This window comes from Malus domestica, chromosome 06 (assembly GCF_042453785.1).
Source record: "Malus domestica chromosome 06, GDT2T_hap1".
Lineage (NCBI taxonomy): Eukaryota > Viridiplantae > Streptophyta > Magnoliopsida > Rosales > Rosaceae > Malus > Malus domestica.
In genome coordinates, this window is record NC_091666.1 from 30,283,125 (window position 1) to 30,298,762 (window position 15,638).

Genomic DNA, 15,638 nt, shown 5'->3' on the forward strand with positions numbered 1-15,638 from the left:
AGAGGATCCCTTTGCGGGATTCCAAACCCAGCTGATATACAATTAATTAATTACTCCTAGTATTTTCCTTTTTCCAATGGAAGCTAGCTAGCTTCTGATCGAAAACAACTAAACCATCACAAATTTTCTGAAAAACAGAGATCTAATACTATAACAGTTTCTCTCTATGGTTTTTACACGACTTGGTTTGTTTTTCTTCATATTTTCCAGAACTTCCACCCGACGGCTTATATTCAAAGGATACTGCTTAGCGCAAAAATATCTTGTCAAAAACATAAATATAAAATTTTCCACATACGCATTCTATATATTCACATGTAAGCAAGAATGACGTTATTAAAAAACGGAGTTAAGGAACCAAGTATTTTTCCATAATTTAAGGGCTCAGAGTTCACATGCATGCAGCATATGAGATCATAACCTGCATGACCTAGTTGGCACTTTTCAGAAGACAAAAACGAGAATCCGACCAGCATTCAACCGAGCCATCATCATAAGTCAGCAGAACAGAAACTCTTATGGCGCGATCAAATTAAAAGAAAAAACAAAAGAAAAACTGCAGATCTGAGAAAAGAAGATCCAGGAAGGCTAAAAACAAGATCCAATAGTTGTTGTATTTGTGGTGGGAGTGTTTAGAGTGAGACCATACGGACAAGGAATCGTACTTGTGACCACACGAACAAGGAATAGTACTTTGGATCCATAATTATGTACGACTGTATTTGTGTCGACTAACACAGTGAATGAGAACCTTCATCCACCAATTGATCAGAGAACTTTGAACTTGTGCTACATACATGTGGGTCATTGCAGGTGCATTTAATGCTTCAGGGTTAAGAGCTTGTATCTGGGTCCACTGTTTTAGCCACGTGTCTATACTGTATTCTAACAGTGCAGCCAAAGTCCCGAGAAGAAAGTAGTCATTCAGATTGCAAGGCTGATTGTGTGTCTGTGTCAACTTTGTTATTAGAGAACTTTAACGAAAAATTTCAGATACTGTTTATTTTAACGAAAAATTATATTTTTACACTAAAAAGTCAATCATGGTACTATTCATTTTACATTTTATTTTGTCTTTATCATTAAAACTTAAAGTTTTCAAGTAATTTTCATTAGTTTTCCTTTGTTATTAGGCATAGTCATTCAATCCATTGGCTCATCACCTTACACCATTATCATCATTACCAATCTTAGTTCTATAATATGGTGATATCAAATTAAACTAATTTTAATAGATACATGTTAACAACTCAATGAGTTGATTTACCATCTCGACTTGTTATATATCTAGTCAGGCCGGATATTGTATTTATTTCCTCTTTTCTTCCCGGAATTGGATCCTCTCCTGAGCACAAGCTCAAGATCTTGCTGACCAGTCCCTGTGAGCCGTTGAATTTTGATCCAACGGCTACAAACAAATGGTCCCTTTAAAAGTTATAATAATTGTAGCCGTTGGATTTTTGCTGACCAGTCCTTGTGAGCCGTTGAATTTTTATCCAACGGCTACAAACAAATGGTCCCTTTAAAAGTTATAATAATTGTAACCGTTGGATCAAAATCCAACGGCTCACGTGGGCTGATCAGGAGGATCCTGAGCTTGTGCTCAGGAGAGGATCCAATTCCTTTCTTCCCCTCAGCATGAACAGAGACAAAGAGTGCTAAAACCCTAGCATTACGGATACTCGTATAATAACTAGTTAGCGGTCAAACAATCAACAAAGAAAGATGGTAATTAGATGACGGGAGAAATGACACCCTCTTGTTTCCATTAAGACACCTCTGTTTAATTACGTTTCTTAATTTTCTTTTAATTTATTCAATTCAAAGACAACTAAACATGGGCAGGGAACGGAAAAAAGAGATACGCAGAAATCACTTCTTCAATATCTTCATCTGTAAGAAATTTTGTGCATCTCAATCTGCTTCCAACCGGGGTTCAAACTGTTTTTTTACCTAAAAGCTTTTATGGGTCAAATACCGTACAACTCAATTGATCCATTTGAGAGCAAAGGGGTAAAACGAAATCATCATTTACTGCTTGGCCAATTTCTGGCAAGATGACACAAGTAGTACAATAATTTCGTCGTCAACATAGACATGTGTGTTGTGTCACGTTGAGCACAGGGGTAAAAAGAACAAGACCATCATTGTAACCTTGAAATCGTCTGTAACATTTGAATATCTTGGCACTGAGTCGAATTTCATAAGGAAAAAAAATGCAGAATCAATAGACAGATTATCGATTAACACGACGAATTCCCCCGCTCAAGTAACAAAATTTAGGTTAAGAGTTAAGAAATAGTTTCATACCATCTACTGCTTTAACGGGTTCACACAAGTCATAAGGCTCGTGCTCGAGAATGTTTTAGCATATGAGATTGTGATCGCGGGATTTCATTGTCTTCTTAACCCTCGCCACAAAACGTCTTCTGGAAAACATAACGGGTGAGTTTGACAGCTGCAAAGCTTGCAGGTCTTGCATTGTCACGCTACACAAAAAGCATTAAAGAGAGTTAGTTTCGTATCACAAGAGAGTCAGAGAGGAAATAATTGGGGTTTGAATCAAATAGGTAACACCGTAACAGACTAACTTGATAACTTCAAATTCTGAATGAGTTTATCCACCATGATTCTCTGCTGCACTCCAGTCAGAGATTCCGAGTTCATGATTGCATTAGAAACGACGATGATCAAAGATGGCGAACCAGCATTGACCTAAATGTTAAAAAGAACCAAAGAGTTATGTTTACAAACAGAAAGGGAGTTGTAGAGAACAAGTCTGCAACAATGAAAATGTCCCAACTGAGAATTAAGTTTGGCCAAAGTGTCCAAGACCGAATAAAATCAGGCCCAGCAAGCAACGATCTTAGTTTGAATAGGTTTCACTATTGATACCGAGAAAAAAAATCTAAGATAACACTGAGATACAATGAATGCAAGGATAAACCCAAACAAGAACAAAGAATTTTACAAAAGTATAAAAGGGCAGTTATGAAGTATACCCAAACACGGCCGTTCAAACCAACTGCTATTTCAAAGGAAATTTTCTTCCCAAGTTCCTCGAGAACTGGACATCTTGGCGATCTCAGCAACCTGTAAACCAGATGACTGGTTAATTATAACATAGAAGGACAAAAAAAAAAACCCTGTTTTACGCATTGACTATGTGCGCTAGAGTAGTATCTATCCCCTAAGAACTTCTTATATATCATAGAAAGGGAACTACATCTCACATTCTTGAAAGGCCAGTCGAACAGTCAAAATTGTAGCCATCTTTAAGGACACCATACTCTGCTGCTTTTCCACTGGCTAGAAATCACACAACAATTTCAATCACAGTCAAGAAACCATCACAGGAAATCAAATCAACATTTACAAGAGCTAATACACAGGGGAAACATATCAAAATATAGTGCGTCCCAAATGAAAACGAATAAGATAGAAAACCAACCATCAGTGCATGACAACTCAGGATTCATGCCAGGGTTTGCCTTCACAACCCGAACATACAGCAATGTACCCACCTGTCAAGTAACTGATTAGCCATTTCTAAACAGTACAAAATATAAAAACAAAGCCCAGAATTTGAAGTTGAAAGTGAGTAATTGACTATTGTGCTAACTGCTACGGACCAAAATTACAACAATGAAAATACTTCAATACAGGAAGAAACTCCCTAGCGCTATTTGGCCAAGCAGCTTTTCTACATAATTCCAATTCTGGTTTTAAACTAGGGTTTCATAGCTTCAAACTGAACTTCCCATTGAAGAGATGTAACCCTGTTCCTCATCTCTCTCTCCTCCCATCCCCACCCCCAAAGAAAAAAAAACGTTTTATGAAAATTACTTGTTTCTAACAAACATTTTCTAACTACACTGGAACCTAATCATGTTCTAATTACTTGTTTGACGTGACTATGAACATCATTTAAGTTACAGTAAGTTAGAATCAGTCACTAATAATAAGATTATGACAAACTTTAAGCTCATAAAAGCTCCCTCATATATTTACAACTTTTATTTTACTTGGAAGTAATAACAACTGGTCTAAAACAAGATGTTTGATTGCAAGCGAAGTATTGAGGCTACTGATGTTATGTAGATCATACAGTTGATCCATAATTAGTAAGTATTGAAAGTTGAATAAATTTAAAACTTAATACTTAAACCATAATTAGTAAGTGCGCATCTAACACACACTTGTACGGTTTTTCTTTTCTTCAAATACTCATGTTTCTGTATACTATCAATAATATGAGTAGCATAGCAACACAATTGATGTAAATTAAACTTTACAAACCTCAAACTTTGGTATGTTTCGCCTAGTTCCTCCTTCGAAAGCAAGCACCGGCAGATACGCCAATGTAGGTCCTTTAATGTCCACCAGAAAATTCTAAATCCAAACAAATACAAACCAAATTCATTAGACCAGCACCAAAGAACCAATAATCATCAAAATGCAACAAAGACATGTTCAAGTTCTTACATCTGCTCTCGAATCCGCCACGATTCCAAGTACCGAGTCCCCCACACAAGGCACATACTGTACAAAAAACCCAACAAATTTGAAATACTACATGCAACTGAAAAAATTATACTTCTGTATTTTAAAAGAGTGAATTGGAGGGAAAAATGCTTACCCTTTTCTGAGATGTTTCGACCCAATACTTGTTAGGCTTCGTAAACCTCAAAGTACCAGCCTTCATCGCACTATTGAATCAAAATCCTGAAATTTTCAATCTTTTATTCAGAAATGAATGCAAAGAGAGGGAGAGAGGGAGAGGGGGAGAGCGGGAGGAGGAGAGAGAAAGGGACCTGGCGGAGACCGCCGCCGAGCTTGATGGTTTGGTTAGTCATGTCGGAGAGGTCGAGAACCACATCGCCGGGAATCTAAGCACCACGAAATTCGAAATTACAGAAACATACCGGAGATATTGCAGGTACCGGTTCGAATCGAACCGGAGGCGAATAGGAAATAGGAGCTCTTACCACTGGCTTGTCGATGAAGCTCGCCGGCGAACCGGACGGTTTTTCTTCCATTGAATTTCCGAGTTTTTGACGAGTAATCGGCGATAAGAAGAAGCTCCTTCAGCAGGCTCGAGTAGAAGGAACACGACAACGTAAGCGGCAGAGAAGCCCCCAATAAGGGTATTTAAGACCCGCCATTTTATATGCCCTAACCAAAAACGACGCCGTATTGGCGCGCATAATTTGCTTATCTGTTCCTTGGAGATAATCCCGCGGTTTTTTACGACGGCGCAGGGAGACGGCTGCTTCTTCAGCTCCGACGAGTTCAGATTTCAACTCGCGTTACCATTACGACGTTGTAGAGATGGCGTTTGTAGTGCCACAAGGCTGGTATTCAATTCATTACCCGGCAATACAATCGGAGGCGGCGTCACACTACAAATTCCGACGTCTAAGTACGCCGTGCTTTCTATCTTTTACTTCAAAGTTTCATAATTTCTGCTCCGGAATCCAATTCCTGAAAGCCCCATCTCGGAAACTGATTCTGGGACGTGGGTTTTCGCGGGAGAGTTCGCTGCTCGAAGTGTCGTCGGCCGGCCAGCTGATTAAGGACTACGTGGAGGACGGGAACTTCGAAGATGCAATCACCATTTATGTCAAAGTTCTTGAATTTGGTCTGCCGGTTTCGGAATTTCGATTCTTTCCCTGTTTGATTAAGGCGTTCGGGGGGCTTTGTGATGCCGGAAAGGTTCGCGAGATTCATGGGCACGTTTTGAAATTAGGAGTTTTGGATGATGTTTACGATGTCAATTCGCTTTTGGGTGTTTACTGGAAGTGCTGGGCTGTTGAGGATGCAATCCAGCTGTTTGAGAAAATGCGTGAGAGAGATTTGGTTTCTTGGAATACTATGATATCTGGGCTTTGCCATTGGGGAGATTATATGGGTTCGTTGAGGATGTTTAGTCGGATGGTTAATGATTACTGGGTGTTGCCAAACCGGGTGGCTTGCCTTTCGGCTCTCTCATCGTGTTCCTCAGTTCAGTGTTCAGTTCATGGAAGGGAAATTCATGGGTTTGTTGTGAAAAGGGAGATAGCTACAGATCAGTTCTTGGTTAGTGGATTAATCGATATGTACATGAAATGTGGGGATGTAAAGAATGCGGAATATGTTTTTGGGAGCATTGTTTATGAAGAATCGATCAGAGGGAATCCGGTGATATGGAATGTGATGATCTCGGGCTATGTTGCGAACGGGCGTTTGCCACAAGCAGTGGAGTTGTTCCTAGAGATGTTAGAAATTGGTTTATCACCAGATACTTCCACAATGGTCGCTGTTATAGGTTTGTGCTCTCAGCTGTTGGATTTAGCATTGGGAAGGCAAATCCATAAGTTCTGTTATAGCATTCAATTGAACCATGATGCAAGAGTTGAAACGGCTCTTATGGACATGTATTTTAAATGCGGTGATAGCAAAGCTGGTCTTGAAATCTTTCAAAGATCTCAAAATCGTAACATTGTCATGTGGGGAGCTGTCATCTCAAATTTCGCTCAAAGCAGTCGTCCTCATGAGGCATTGAATCTGTTCCATAACCATGCATTAGAATATGGCTTTGTGGATTCTGCCATCGTATTGGCTGTTCTGCGAGCCTGTTCTTCCTTGGCTGTTAGGCCTAGAGGCATGGAAATCCATGGGCTAGTAGTCAAAATGGGGTTTGATTCAGATGTTTTTGTCGGAGGTGCCTTAGTCGATATGTATGCGAAATGCAGAGACATGGAGTCAGCTCAAATTGTCTTTTATAGACTACCTGCTAGAGATTTGGTATCTTGGAATGCCTTGATATCTGGATATACTCGGAATGAGTTTCCAGATGAAGCTTTAAAGGCATTCCTCGACATGCAGTCCGATGGAGTCAAACCCAATGCCGTGACAGTTGCGAGTATGCTGTCAGTTTGTGCTCAGTTGTCAGTCATGAAGTCGTGCAAGGAGATTCACAGTTACCTTTTACGACAAGAATTTGAGTCCAATGTTCTTGTGAGCAATTCCCTTATAACTACCTATGCAAAATGTGGAGACATGAAGAGCTCATGGGCTATATTTGAGAGCATGCCTGAAAGAACTGAAGTATCATGGAATTCAATTCTTTTGGGGTTAGGAATGCACGGCCATGCGGATGAAACATTCGGTTTATTTGAGAAAATGGAAGCAGCAGGAATGAAGCCTGACCATGCGACTTTTACAGCTCTACTGTCTGCTTGCAGCCATGCAGGGAGGGTTGAAGAGGGATTGAAATATTTTAAACGTATGGTCGAGGATTTCACAATTGAACCTCGACTTGAACAGTACACCTGCATGGTTGATCTTTTAGGCCGAGCTGGCCATCTAAAACATGCATACGATATTATTTTGGCAATGCCTTGTACCCCAGATGATCGTGTATGGGGATCATTGCTCGGATCATGCAAAATTCACGGTGATGAAAGACTTGCAGAAGTTGTGTCTGATCATATCTTTGAACTCGATCCCACTAGTATTGGTTACCGTACACTTCTTGCAAACTTGTATGAAGAGTATGGGAAATGGAATGATGTTACTAGGATTAGATCGGATATCAAAGGCAGGGGGCTCAAGAAGACACCTGGCTGCAGTTGGATTGAAGTCGATAGTAATGTTCATGTATTTATGGCGGGTGATCAGTCTCATAAGCAGTTGGAGGAGATATATGCTACAGTTGAATGTTTAACAAATGAAATAAGGAAGGCAGGATATATTCCTCAATCACCTACAGTAAGTGTTCGGCATGATGAGGTTAATCATGAAAATCTTTCATCATTTAAAGACGATGATTTGCTGTTTCCGGTTGCAAGTAGAAACCATAGCCGAACAGGTTCAGCGGAATTGATGATTGGATGATTCTCAGCCAATTGCTATGCCATGTTGGTATTAATAGAGAGGAAACCCTTTCAGTGTTTCGAGTGATTGAGGAGGATTGAGATATTCCCATTCAGTGAGGCCTATCCATCTATCTTTGCAAGCGGTTGGCCTTTGCATATGGAAGCATTTCGAGAGTAAGTTTAACATGAATTTCTGATTAATTTGATGCGATTTGATATTATATTCAAACTTTAATTTCAGTTCAGTATAAGAATTAAAGGTACTACTTTTAGACAGAAAAGTTATGGTCCCTTTTTCCTCCATTTATATGATTGGTGTTTTGGATGCAGTGTTTTGCAGTTGGCCAGTTGCAACAAGTGGCTCAGTCTCTGCGGGATTCTGGAATACAAATGATTAAACTGACGGATGAACGTACGTAAAGTTTTACAGTCCCGTGATCATCCCATTGAAAGCAGATGAAACTGAATCATCTGCTGCGAAAACAAGGTAAAAGTTCCTTTTACTTTTGTGAATTGGGGTGCAGGATGTGGGAGGGGGGAAGTTGAAGGAGATCTCTTAGTTAAAAACTTGAAAATTAAGCTGCATCTTAGGTAAATGCATTCGAGTTCGAAAACCGCAAATAAGTCTAGTTTGCTTCAACTGCAGGACAGTGTTAGAATGCTCATTGTTGCTTCACGATGGATGTTGCACAACCTCTACGACAGTTGTCATAGCTTTCTCAATGGGAATGGCTACTGATGCTACATCGCAACCAGCGTGTTGAAAACGTGTTTCTAAAGATGTAGTGCACCGATGGTTAAGGCTTTGGAATATCGTCGGGAGCTGCCTGGAGTTTCAAGACATGAAAATGTCTGAGTCAGGTGTTTATGAGACCAATTTTCTGAAATTCGTAAGAACCCGTCTGTCGGAAAATGTACAAATGACCTGCTCAACACTGTACATAAAACATGAAGATTGCAGATCCCGGTTATGTGAAATGCATTTCTAATTTGTATAGCAGTTTCATTTGCCACTTTTTCTATTGCCATCCAATTTGTAAACCAGGTTGAAAGAAAGCAACCCAAAGAAAGCAAGTTCTTGGTCATAAAATCATAAACCGGAGAAAATCCTAGGTATAATCGGTTGTATACAAGTCACAAAATCAAAATGAGCAAAATTACTACATCTGTTGTATACGATCGGTGATAGGGAAGGTTTTTTCGATAAGTCGACGGTACCCTCTAAAGATCATAACGAGGAAATTTCCAATAGGACCAGTACAGAGAGGATTGCCTGGAGAAAAAAGGAAGAACAACATCCACACAGCTGGGGTGTTGGGGAGGGACACATTGACCCACCGACATTAAATTTCAAATCTTTTCTAACCTAAATACTTTGGTTGGATGTAACACAACACAACAATTTTTATGTCAAATCCTTTCAAGTTTGGTGTGTATACCATCAAAATGATGTCAAGGCACATCAGTCTGAGTTGGAGTTTTCATAGGGCTTTTAGGTTCACACATATATTATAAAAGAGAAAACTTTGGTACGATTGTCTGACTAGGTGACTGGTTTAACACAAGGACCGATGAATTCTTTGCTAATTTATTGGGTGCTAAGTATTATTGGATCGAGAACATGATTTGTGTTAGTTTTACATATATAAAATAAATGGGTAAACGGTTACCCCGTTTATAACCGTGGTTAATACCCATAACCGTCCATTTAAATTTAGCGGGTAAACGGTTATACCCATAATCGTTTATTTATCTAAACGGTTACCCATAACCGTAACCGTTTAATTTGAATGGATAGGTAACCGCGGTTACCCCTAACCAATGGGTATTTGCCCATCCCTAATTCTAATAGTGCAGCCAAAGTCCGGAGAAGAAAGTAGTCATTCAGATTGCAAGGCTGATTGTGATTGTGTCTGTGTCAGCTTTGTTATTAGAGAACTTTAATGAAAAGTTCCCGGTACTGTTCATTTTAACGAAAAATCGCATTTTTACACTAAAAAGTCAATCATAGTACTATTCACTTTACCCTTTATTTTGTCCTTATCGTTAAAACTCAAAGTTTTCAAACAATTTTCATTAGTTTTCCTTTGTTATTAGGCGTAGCCATTCAATCCATTGGCTCATCACCTTACACCATTATCATCATTACCAATCTTAGTTCTATAATATGGTGATATCAAATTAAACTAATTTTAATAGATACATGTTAACAACTCAATGAGTTGATTTACCATCTCGACTTGTTATATATCTAGTCAGGCGGATGTTGTATTTATTTCCTCTTTTCTTCCCGGAATTGAATCCTCTCCTAAGCACAAGCTCAGGATCCTGCTGACCAGTCCACGTGAGCCGTTGGATTTTGATCCAACTGCTACAAACAAAAGGTCCCTTTAAAAGTTATAATAATTGTAACCGTTTGATCAAAATCCAACGGCTCACATGGGCTGGTCAGGAGGATCTAAGATTGTGCTCAGGAGAGGATCCAATTCCTTTCTTCCCCTCAGCATGAACAGAGACAAAGAGTGCTAAAACCCTAGCACGACGGATACTCGTATAATAACTAGTTAGCGGTCAAACAATCAACAAAGAAAGATAGTAATTAGATGACGAGAGAAATGACACCCTCTTGTTTCCATTAAGACACCTCTGTTTAATTACGTTTCTTAATTTTCTTTTAATTTATTCAATTCAAAGACAACTAAACATGGGTGGGGAACGGAAAAAAGAGATACGCAGAAATCACTTCTTCAGTATCTTCATCTGTAAGAAATTTTGAGCATCTCAATCTGCTTCCAACCGGGGATTCAAACTGTTTTTTTACCTACAAGCTTTTATGGGTCAATACCGTACAACTTCATTGATCCATTCGAGAGCAAAGGGGTAAAACGAAATCATCATTTATTGCTTGGCCAATTTCTGGCAAGATGACACAAGTAGTACAATAATTTCGTCGTCAACAAAGACATGTGTGTTGTCACGTTGAGCACAGGGGTAAAAAGAACAAGACCATCATTGTAACCTTGAAATCGTCTGTAACATTTGAATATCTTGGCACTGAGTCGAATTTCATTTGGGAAAAAAATGCAGAATCAATAGACAGATTATCGATTAACACGACGAATTCCCCCGCTCAAGTAACAAAATTTAGGTTAAGAGTTAAGAAATAGTTTCATACCATCTACTGCTTTAACGGGTTCACACAAGTCATAAGGCTCGTGCTCGAGAATGTTTTACCATATGAGATTGCGATCGCGGGATTTCATTGTCTTCTTAACCCTCGTCGCAAAATGTCTTGTGGACAACACAACGGGTGAATTTGACAGCTGCAAAGCTTGCAGGTCTTGCATTGTCATGCTACACAAAAAGCATTAAAGAGAGTTAGTTTCGTATCACAAGAGAGTCAGAGAGGAAATAATTGGGGTTTGAATCAAATAGGTAACACCGTAACAGACTAACTTGATAACTTCAAATTCTGAATGAGTTTATCCACCATGATTCTCTGCTGCACTCCAGTCAGAGATTCCGAGTTCATGATTGCATTAGAAACGACGATGATCAAAGATGGCGAACCAGCATTGACCTAAATGTTAAAAAGAACCAAAGAGTTATGTTTACAAACAGAAAGGGAGTTGTAGAGAACAAGTCTGCAACAATGAAAATGTCCCAACTGAGAATTAAGTTTGGCCAAAGTGTCCAAGACCGAATAAAATCAGGCCCAGCAAGCAACGATCTTAGTTTGAATAGGTTTTACTATTGATACCGAGAAAAAAAATCTAAGATAACACGGAGATACAATGAATGCAAGGATAAACCCAAACAAGAACAAAGAATTTTACAAAAGTATAAAAGGGCATTTATGAAGTATACCCAAACACGGCCGTTCAAACCAACTGCTATTTCAAAGGAAATTTTCTTCCCAAGTTCCTCGAGAACTGGACATCTTGGTGATCTCAGCAACCTGTAAACCAGATGACTGGTTAATTATAACTTAGAAGGACAAAAAAAAAACCCTGTTTTACGCATTGACTATGTGCGCTAGAGTAGTATCTATCCCCTAAGAACTTCTTATATATCATAGAAAGGGAACTACATCTCACATTCTTGAAAGGCCAGTCGAACAGTCAAAATTGTAGCCATCTTTAAGGACACCATACTCTGCTGCTTTTCCACTGGCTAGAAATCACACAACAATTTCAATCACAGTCGAGAAACCATCACAGGAATTCAAATCAACATTTACAAGAGCTAATACACAGGGGAAACATATCGAAATATAGTGCGTCCCAAATGAAAACGAATAAAATAGAAAACCCACCATCAGTGCATGACAACTCAGGATTCATGCCAGGGTTTGCCTTCACAACCCGAACATACAGCAATGTACCCACCTGTCAAGTAACTGATTAGCCATTTCTAAACAGTACAAAATATAAAAACAAAGCCCAGAATTTGAAGTTGAAAGTGAGTAATTGACTATTGTGCTAACTGCTACGAACCAAAATTACTACAATGAAAATACTTCAATACAGGAAGAAACTCCCTAGCGCTATTTGGCCAAGCAGCTTTTCTACATAATTCCAATTCTGGTTTTAAACTAGGGTTTCATAGCTTTAAACTGAACTTCCCATTGAAGAGATGTAACCCTGTTCCCTATCTCTCTCTCCTCCCATCCCCACCCCCAAAGAAAAAAAAAACGATTTAGAAAATTACTTGTTTCTAACAAACATTTTCTAACTACACTGGAGCCTAATCATGTTCTAATTACTTGTTTGACGTGACTATGAACATCATTTAAGTTACAGTGAGTTAAAATCAGTCACTAATAACAAGATTATGACAAATTTTAAGCTCATAAAAGCTCCCTCATTTATTTACAACTTTTATTTTACTTGGGAGTAATAACAACTGGTCTAAAACAAGATGTTTCGATTGCGAGCGAAGTATTGAGGCTACTGATGTTATGTAGATCATACAGTTGATCCATAATTAGTAAGTATTGACAGTTGAATAAATTTAAAACTTAATACTTAAACCATAATTAGTAAGTGCGCATCTAACACACACTTGTACGGTCTTCTTTTCTTCAAATACTCATGTTTCTGTATACTATCAATAATATGAGTAGCATAGCAACACATATAGATGTAAATTAAACTTTACAAACCTCAAACTTTGGTATGTTTCGCCTAGTTCCTCCTTCGAAAGCAAGCACCGGCAGATACGCCAATGTAGGTCCTTTAATGTCCACCAGAAAATTCTAAATCCAAACAAATACAAACCAAATTCATAAGCAATAGACCAGCACCAAAGAACCAATAATCATCAAAATGCAACAAAGACATGTTCAAGTTCTTACATCTGCTCTCGAATCCGCCACGATTCCAAGTACCGAGTCCCCCACACAAGGCACATACTGTACAAAAAACCCAACAAAATTGAAATACCATATGCAACTGAAAAAATTATACTTTTGTATTTAAAAGAGTGAATTGAAGGGAAAATTACTTACCCTTTTCTGAGATGTTTCGACCCAATACTTGTTTGGCTTCGTAAACCTCAAAGTACCAGCCTTCATCGCAACTATTGAATCAAAATCCTGAAATTTTCAATCTTTTATTCAGAAATGAATGCAAAGAGAGGAAGAGAGGGAGAGGGGGAGAGGGGGAGGAGGAGAGAGAAAGGGACCTGGCGGAGACCGCCGCCGAGCTTGATGGTTTGGTTAGTCATGTCGGAGAGGTCGAGAACCACATCGCCGGGAATCTAAGCACCACGAAATTCGAAATTACAGAAACAAACCGGAGATATTGCAGGTACCGGTTCGAATCGAACTGGAGGGGAATAGGAAATAGGAGCTCTTACCACTGGCTTGTCGATGAAGCTCGCCGGCGAACCGGAAGGTTTTTCTTCCATTGAATTTCCGAGTTTTTGACGAGTAATCGGCTATAAGAAGAAGCTCCTTCGGCAGGCTCGAGTAGAAGGAAGACGACAACGTAAGCGGCAGAGAAGCCCCCAATGCCTCGTTTGGCAGCTCGGACTGTACTGACTATGTCGGATAGGATAAATAGCCACCGGATAGTACTGACTAAATTAGTCAAGCGTTTGGTGCAGTATCGGATTAATGACCGTATTATTTATACTGTGTTTGGTAATGAACCGGATAGGACAAGAGAAAAAAAAAATTAACAAATCTTTCTTTGTTTGTTGAACTTTTCTCATATTTATACCTATTGAAACCCACACAAATTTTCAAATAACAAAGAAACATAGTAAATTCCATACATCAAATTCAGAATATTTTCCAATAACATAAAAGAAGGTTCACAAAAAACAACTACAATCGTTACATTATATAATCCAACCACATATTCAAGTTCATAAAATATACAAATGTAAGTTGGTTTCAGTAAGAAACAGTTTGTCCAAATAGCCAAAACATATGCATGCTGCTTTTAACAAAATATATGCATGCTACAGCTTTTAACAAAAGATATGCATGCTGCTTTTAACAAAATATATTGTTGTTGGTTTGAAATGTCAATTGCGGTTACTTTGTCCAAGTAACATGAGTACAAAAGCTTTTTTCATTGCACCATCCAAAGACAAAAATGTCCTTTCATTATGTGGCTTTTCGAAAAGAATATTTAGTGCCTTGATTTGATCCTCAATAGACAAATCCATTTTTGACAATTCTGAAGCAATCTCAGGTTTTGGATCCACTCCTTTCCCAGAAGCAGCTTGTAAAACTTCGTATAAAGATACAAGCAACTTTGGTACTAGTTTTGAGTTAAGTTTCCTGCCTTGTGTTTTGTTAATTTGATATTATTTTTTTTCCCATTCTAATTTGGCATCTGTGGTTGTCTTCACACATATATATATCCAGATAAAAATTCCAATCAACAATTCAACAACCCTAGTCCGAAATTCAACAATTCAATGCCAATCAACAATTCAACAACCCTAGTCCGAAATTATTCACACATATATATATATATATATATATATATATATCCAGATAAAAAGTAAAATTCACATAAAAATTAAAAAATGGATAAAAGCTGAGAGGGAGTGATGCAAAAACTGAGAAGAACAGCAATTGGGATCTAATTTTCGGGCCATAGACGGTGATAGGGAATGAGAGACAGAGAACACCAACAACAAACCCAGAAGAAGAAAATTGAACCTGCACACTCCCACTCTACCCAATCATTAATTCTAATTAAAGTTAAACACCAACAACAAACCCAGAAGAAGAAAATTGAACCTGCACACTCCCACTCTACCCAATCATTAATTCTAATTAAAGTTAAACACCAACAACAAACCCAGAAGAAGAAAATTGAAAACCCTAAAATTCGACCCTAATAGCAAACCCTAAAATTCAAAAATTCTAATTAAAACACAAATTTACATAATCAATTGCATAATTAGAGAGAAAATAATAACTAGATTCAATCAATTGCAAGAAAAATCGGAGGAGGAGCGGAATCCCAGAAGAAGAAAATTGAAAAGACGAATTGTGATTCAAACGAAGAAGAAGACTGTGAGAAGACATACCTGGGATGAGAGCAAGATGGCGTCTGGAGAGGAAGAGAGAGCGCCTGGAGAGGAAGAGAGAGTGCCTGGAGCGGAAGAATTCGTCTGGAGAGGAAGCGGAAGACTGCGTCGGGAGAGAAGAGAGCCCGACTAATTATACCGTGAAAATGGATGGTATAAGCAAGCGGGTACACACCGTGTAAAAAAGATGGGTCCGGATTATTTAATCCGGTGCTTATTTAATTT

General features: G+C 38.6%; 2 protein-coding genes and 1 pseudogene across 9 annotated transcripts; 1 reads left to right on the plus strand and 2 right to left on the minus strand.

Annotated features, from left to right (window-relative positions):
* Positions 1–2,147: 2,147 nt before the first annotated feature.
* LOC103409717 (uncharacterized) lies at positions 2,148–5,131 on the minus strand (annotated as a pseudogene).
* A 19-nt stretch (positions 5,132–5,150) lies between these two features.
* On the plus strand, positions 5,151–8,872 carry LOC103428291 (putative pentatricopeptide repeat-containing protein At3g01580). Of its 4 annotated transcripts, none has more exons than XM_070823796.1 (3): positions 5,151–8,033; positions 8,200–8,346; positions 8,506–8,872. In XM_070823796.1, exon 1 carries the CDS (start codon positions 5,332–5,334, stop codon positions 7,876–7,878), a length of 2,547 nt encoding a protein of 848 aa, XP_070679897.1. In that variant the 5' UTR covers positions 5,151–5,331; the 3' UTR covers positions 7,879–8,033; positions 8,200–8,346; positions 8,506–8,872. The 4 variants fall into 4 exon arrangements, with proteins under 4 accessions (XP_070679897.1, XP_008364611.4, XP_070679898.1 ...); XM_008366389.4 differs by having other exon boundaries at positions 5,178–8,033; positions 8,190–8,346; XM_070823797.1 differs by having other exon boundaries at positions 5,178–8,033; positions 8,511–8,872.
* A 1,868-nt stretch (positions 8,873–10,740) lies between these two features.
* LOC103409721 (uncharacterized) lies at positions 10,741–15,610 on the minus strand. 5 transcript variants are annotated; one of them, XM_070823806.1, is made up of 12 exons: positions 15,414–15,550; positions 15,106–15,120; positions 13,719–13,860; positions 13,545–13,619; positions 13,369–13,455; positions 13,216–13,272; positions 13,024–13,116; positions 12,175–12,247; positions 11,957–12,032; positions 11,727–11,817; positions 11,316–11,439; positions 10,741–11,213 (listed from the first exon to the last, which is right to left on the minus strand). In XM_070823806.1, the coding sequence occupies exons 3-12, from the start codon at positions 13,767–13,769 to the stop codon at positions 11,209–11,211; spliced, it is 732 nt and encodes a 243-aa protein (XP_070679907.1). In that variant the 5' UTR covers positions 13,770–13,860; positions 15,106–15,120; positions 15,414–15,550; the 3' UTR covers positions 10,741–11,208. The 5 variants fall into 5 exon arrangements, with proteins under 5 accessions (XP_070679907.1, XP_070679905.1, XP_070679906.1 ...); XM_070823804.1 differs by lacking the exon at positions 15,106–15,120 and adding an exon at positions 15,025–15,054 and having other exon boundaries at positions 15,414–15,504; XM_070823805.1 differs by lacking the exon at positions 15,106–15,120 and adding an exon at positions 15,025–15,039 and having other exon boundaries at positions 15,414–15,498.
* Between the last annotated feature and the right edge of the window lie 28 nt (positions 15,611–15,638).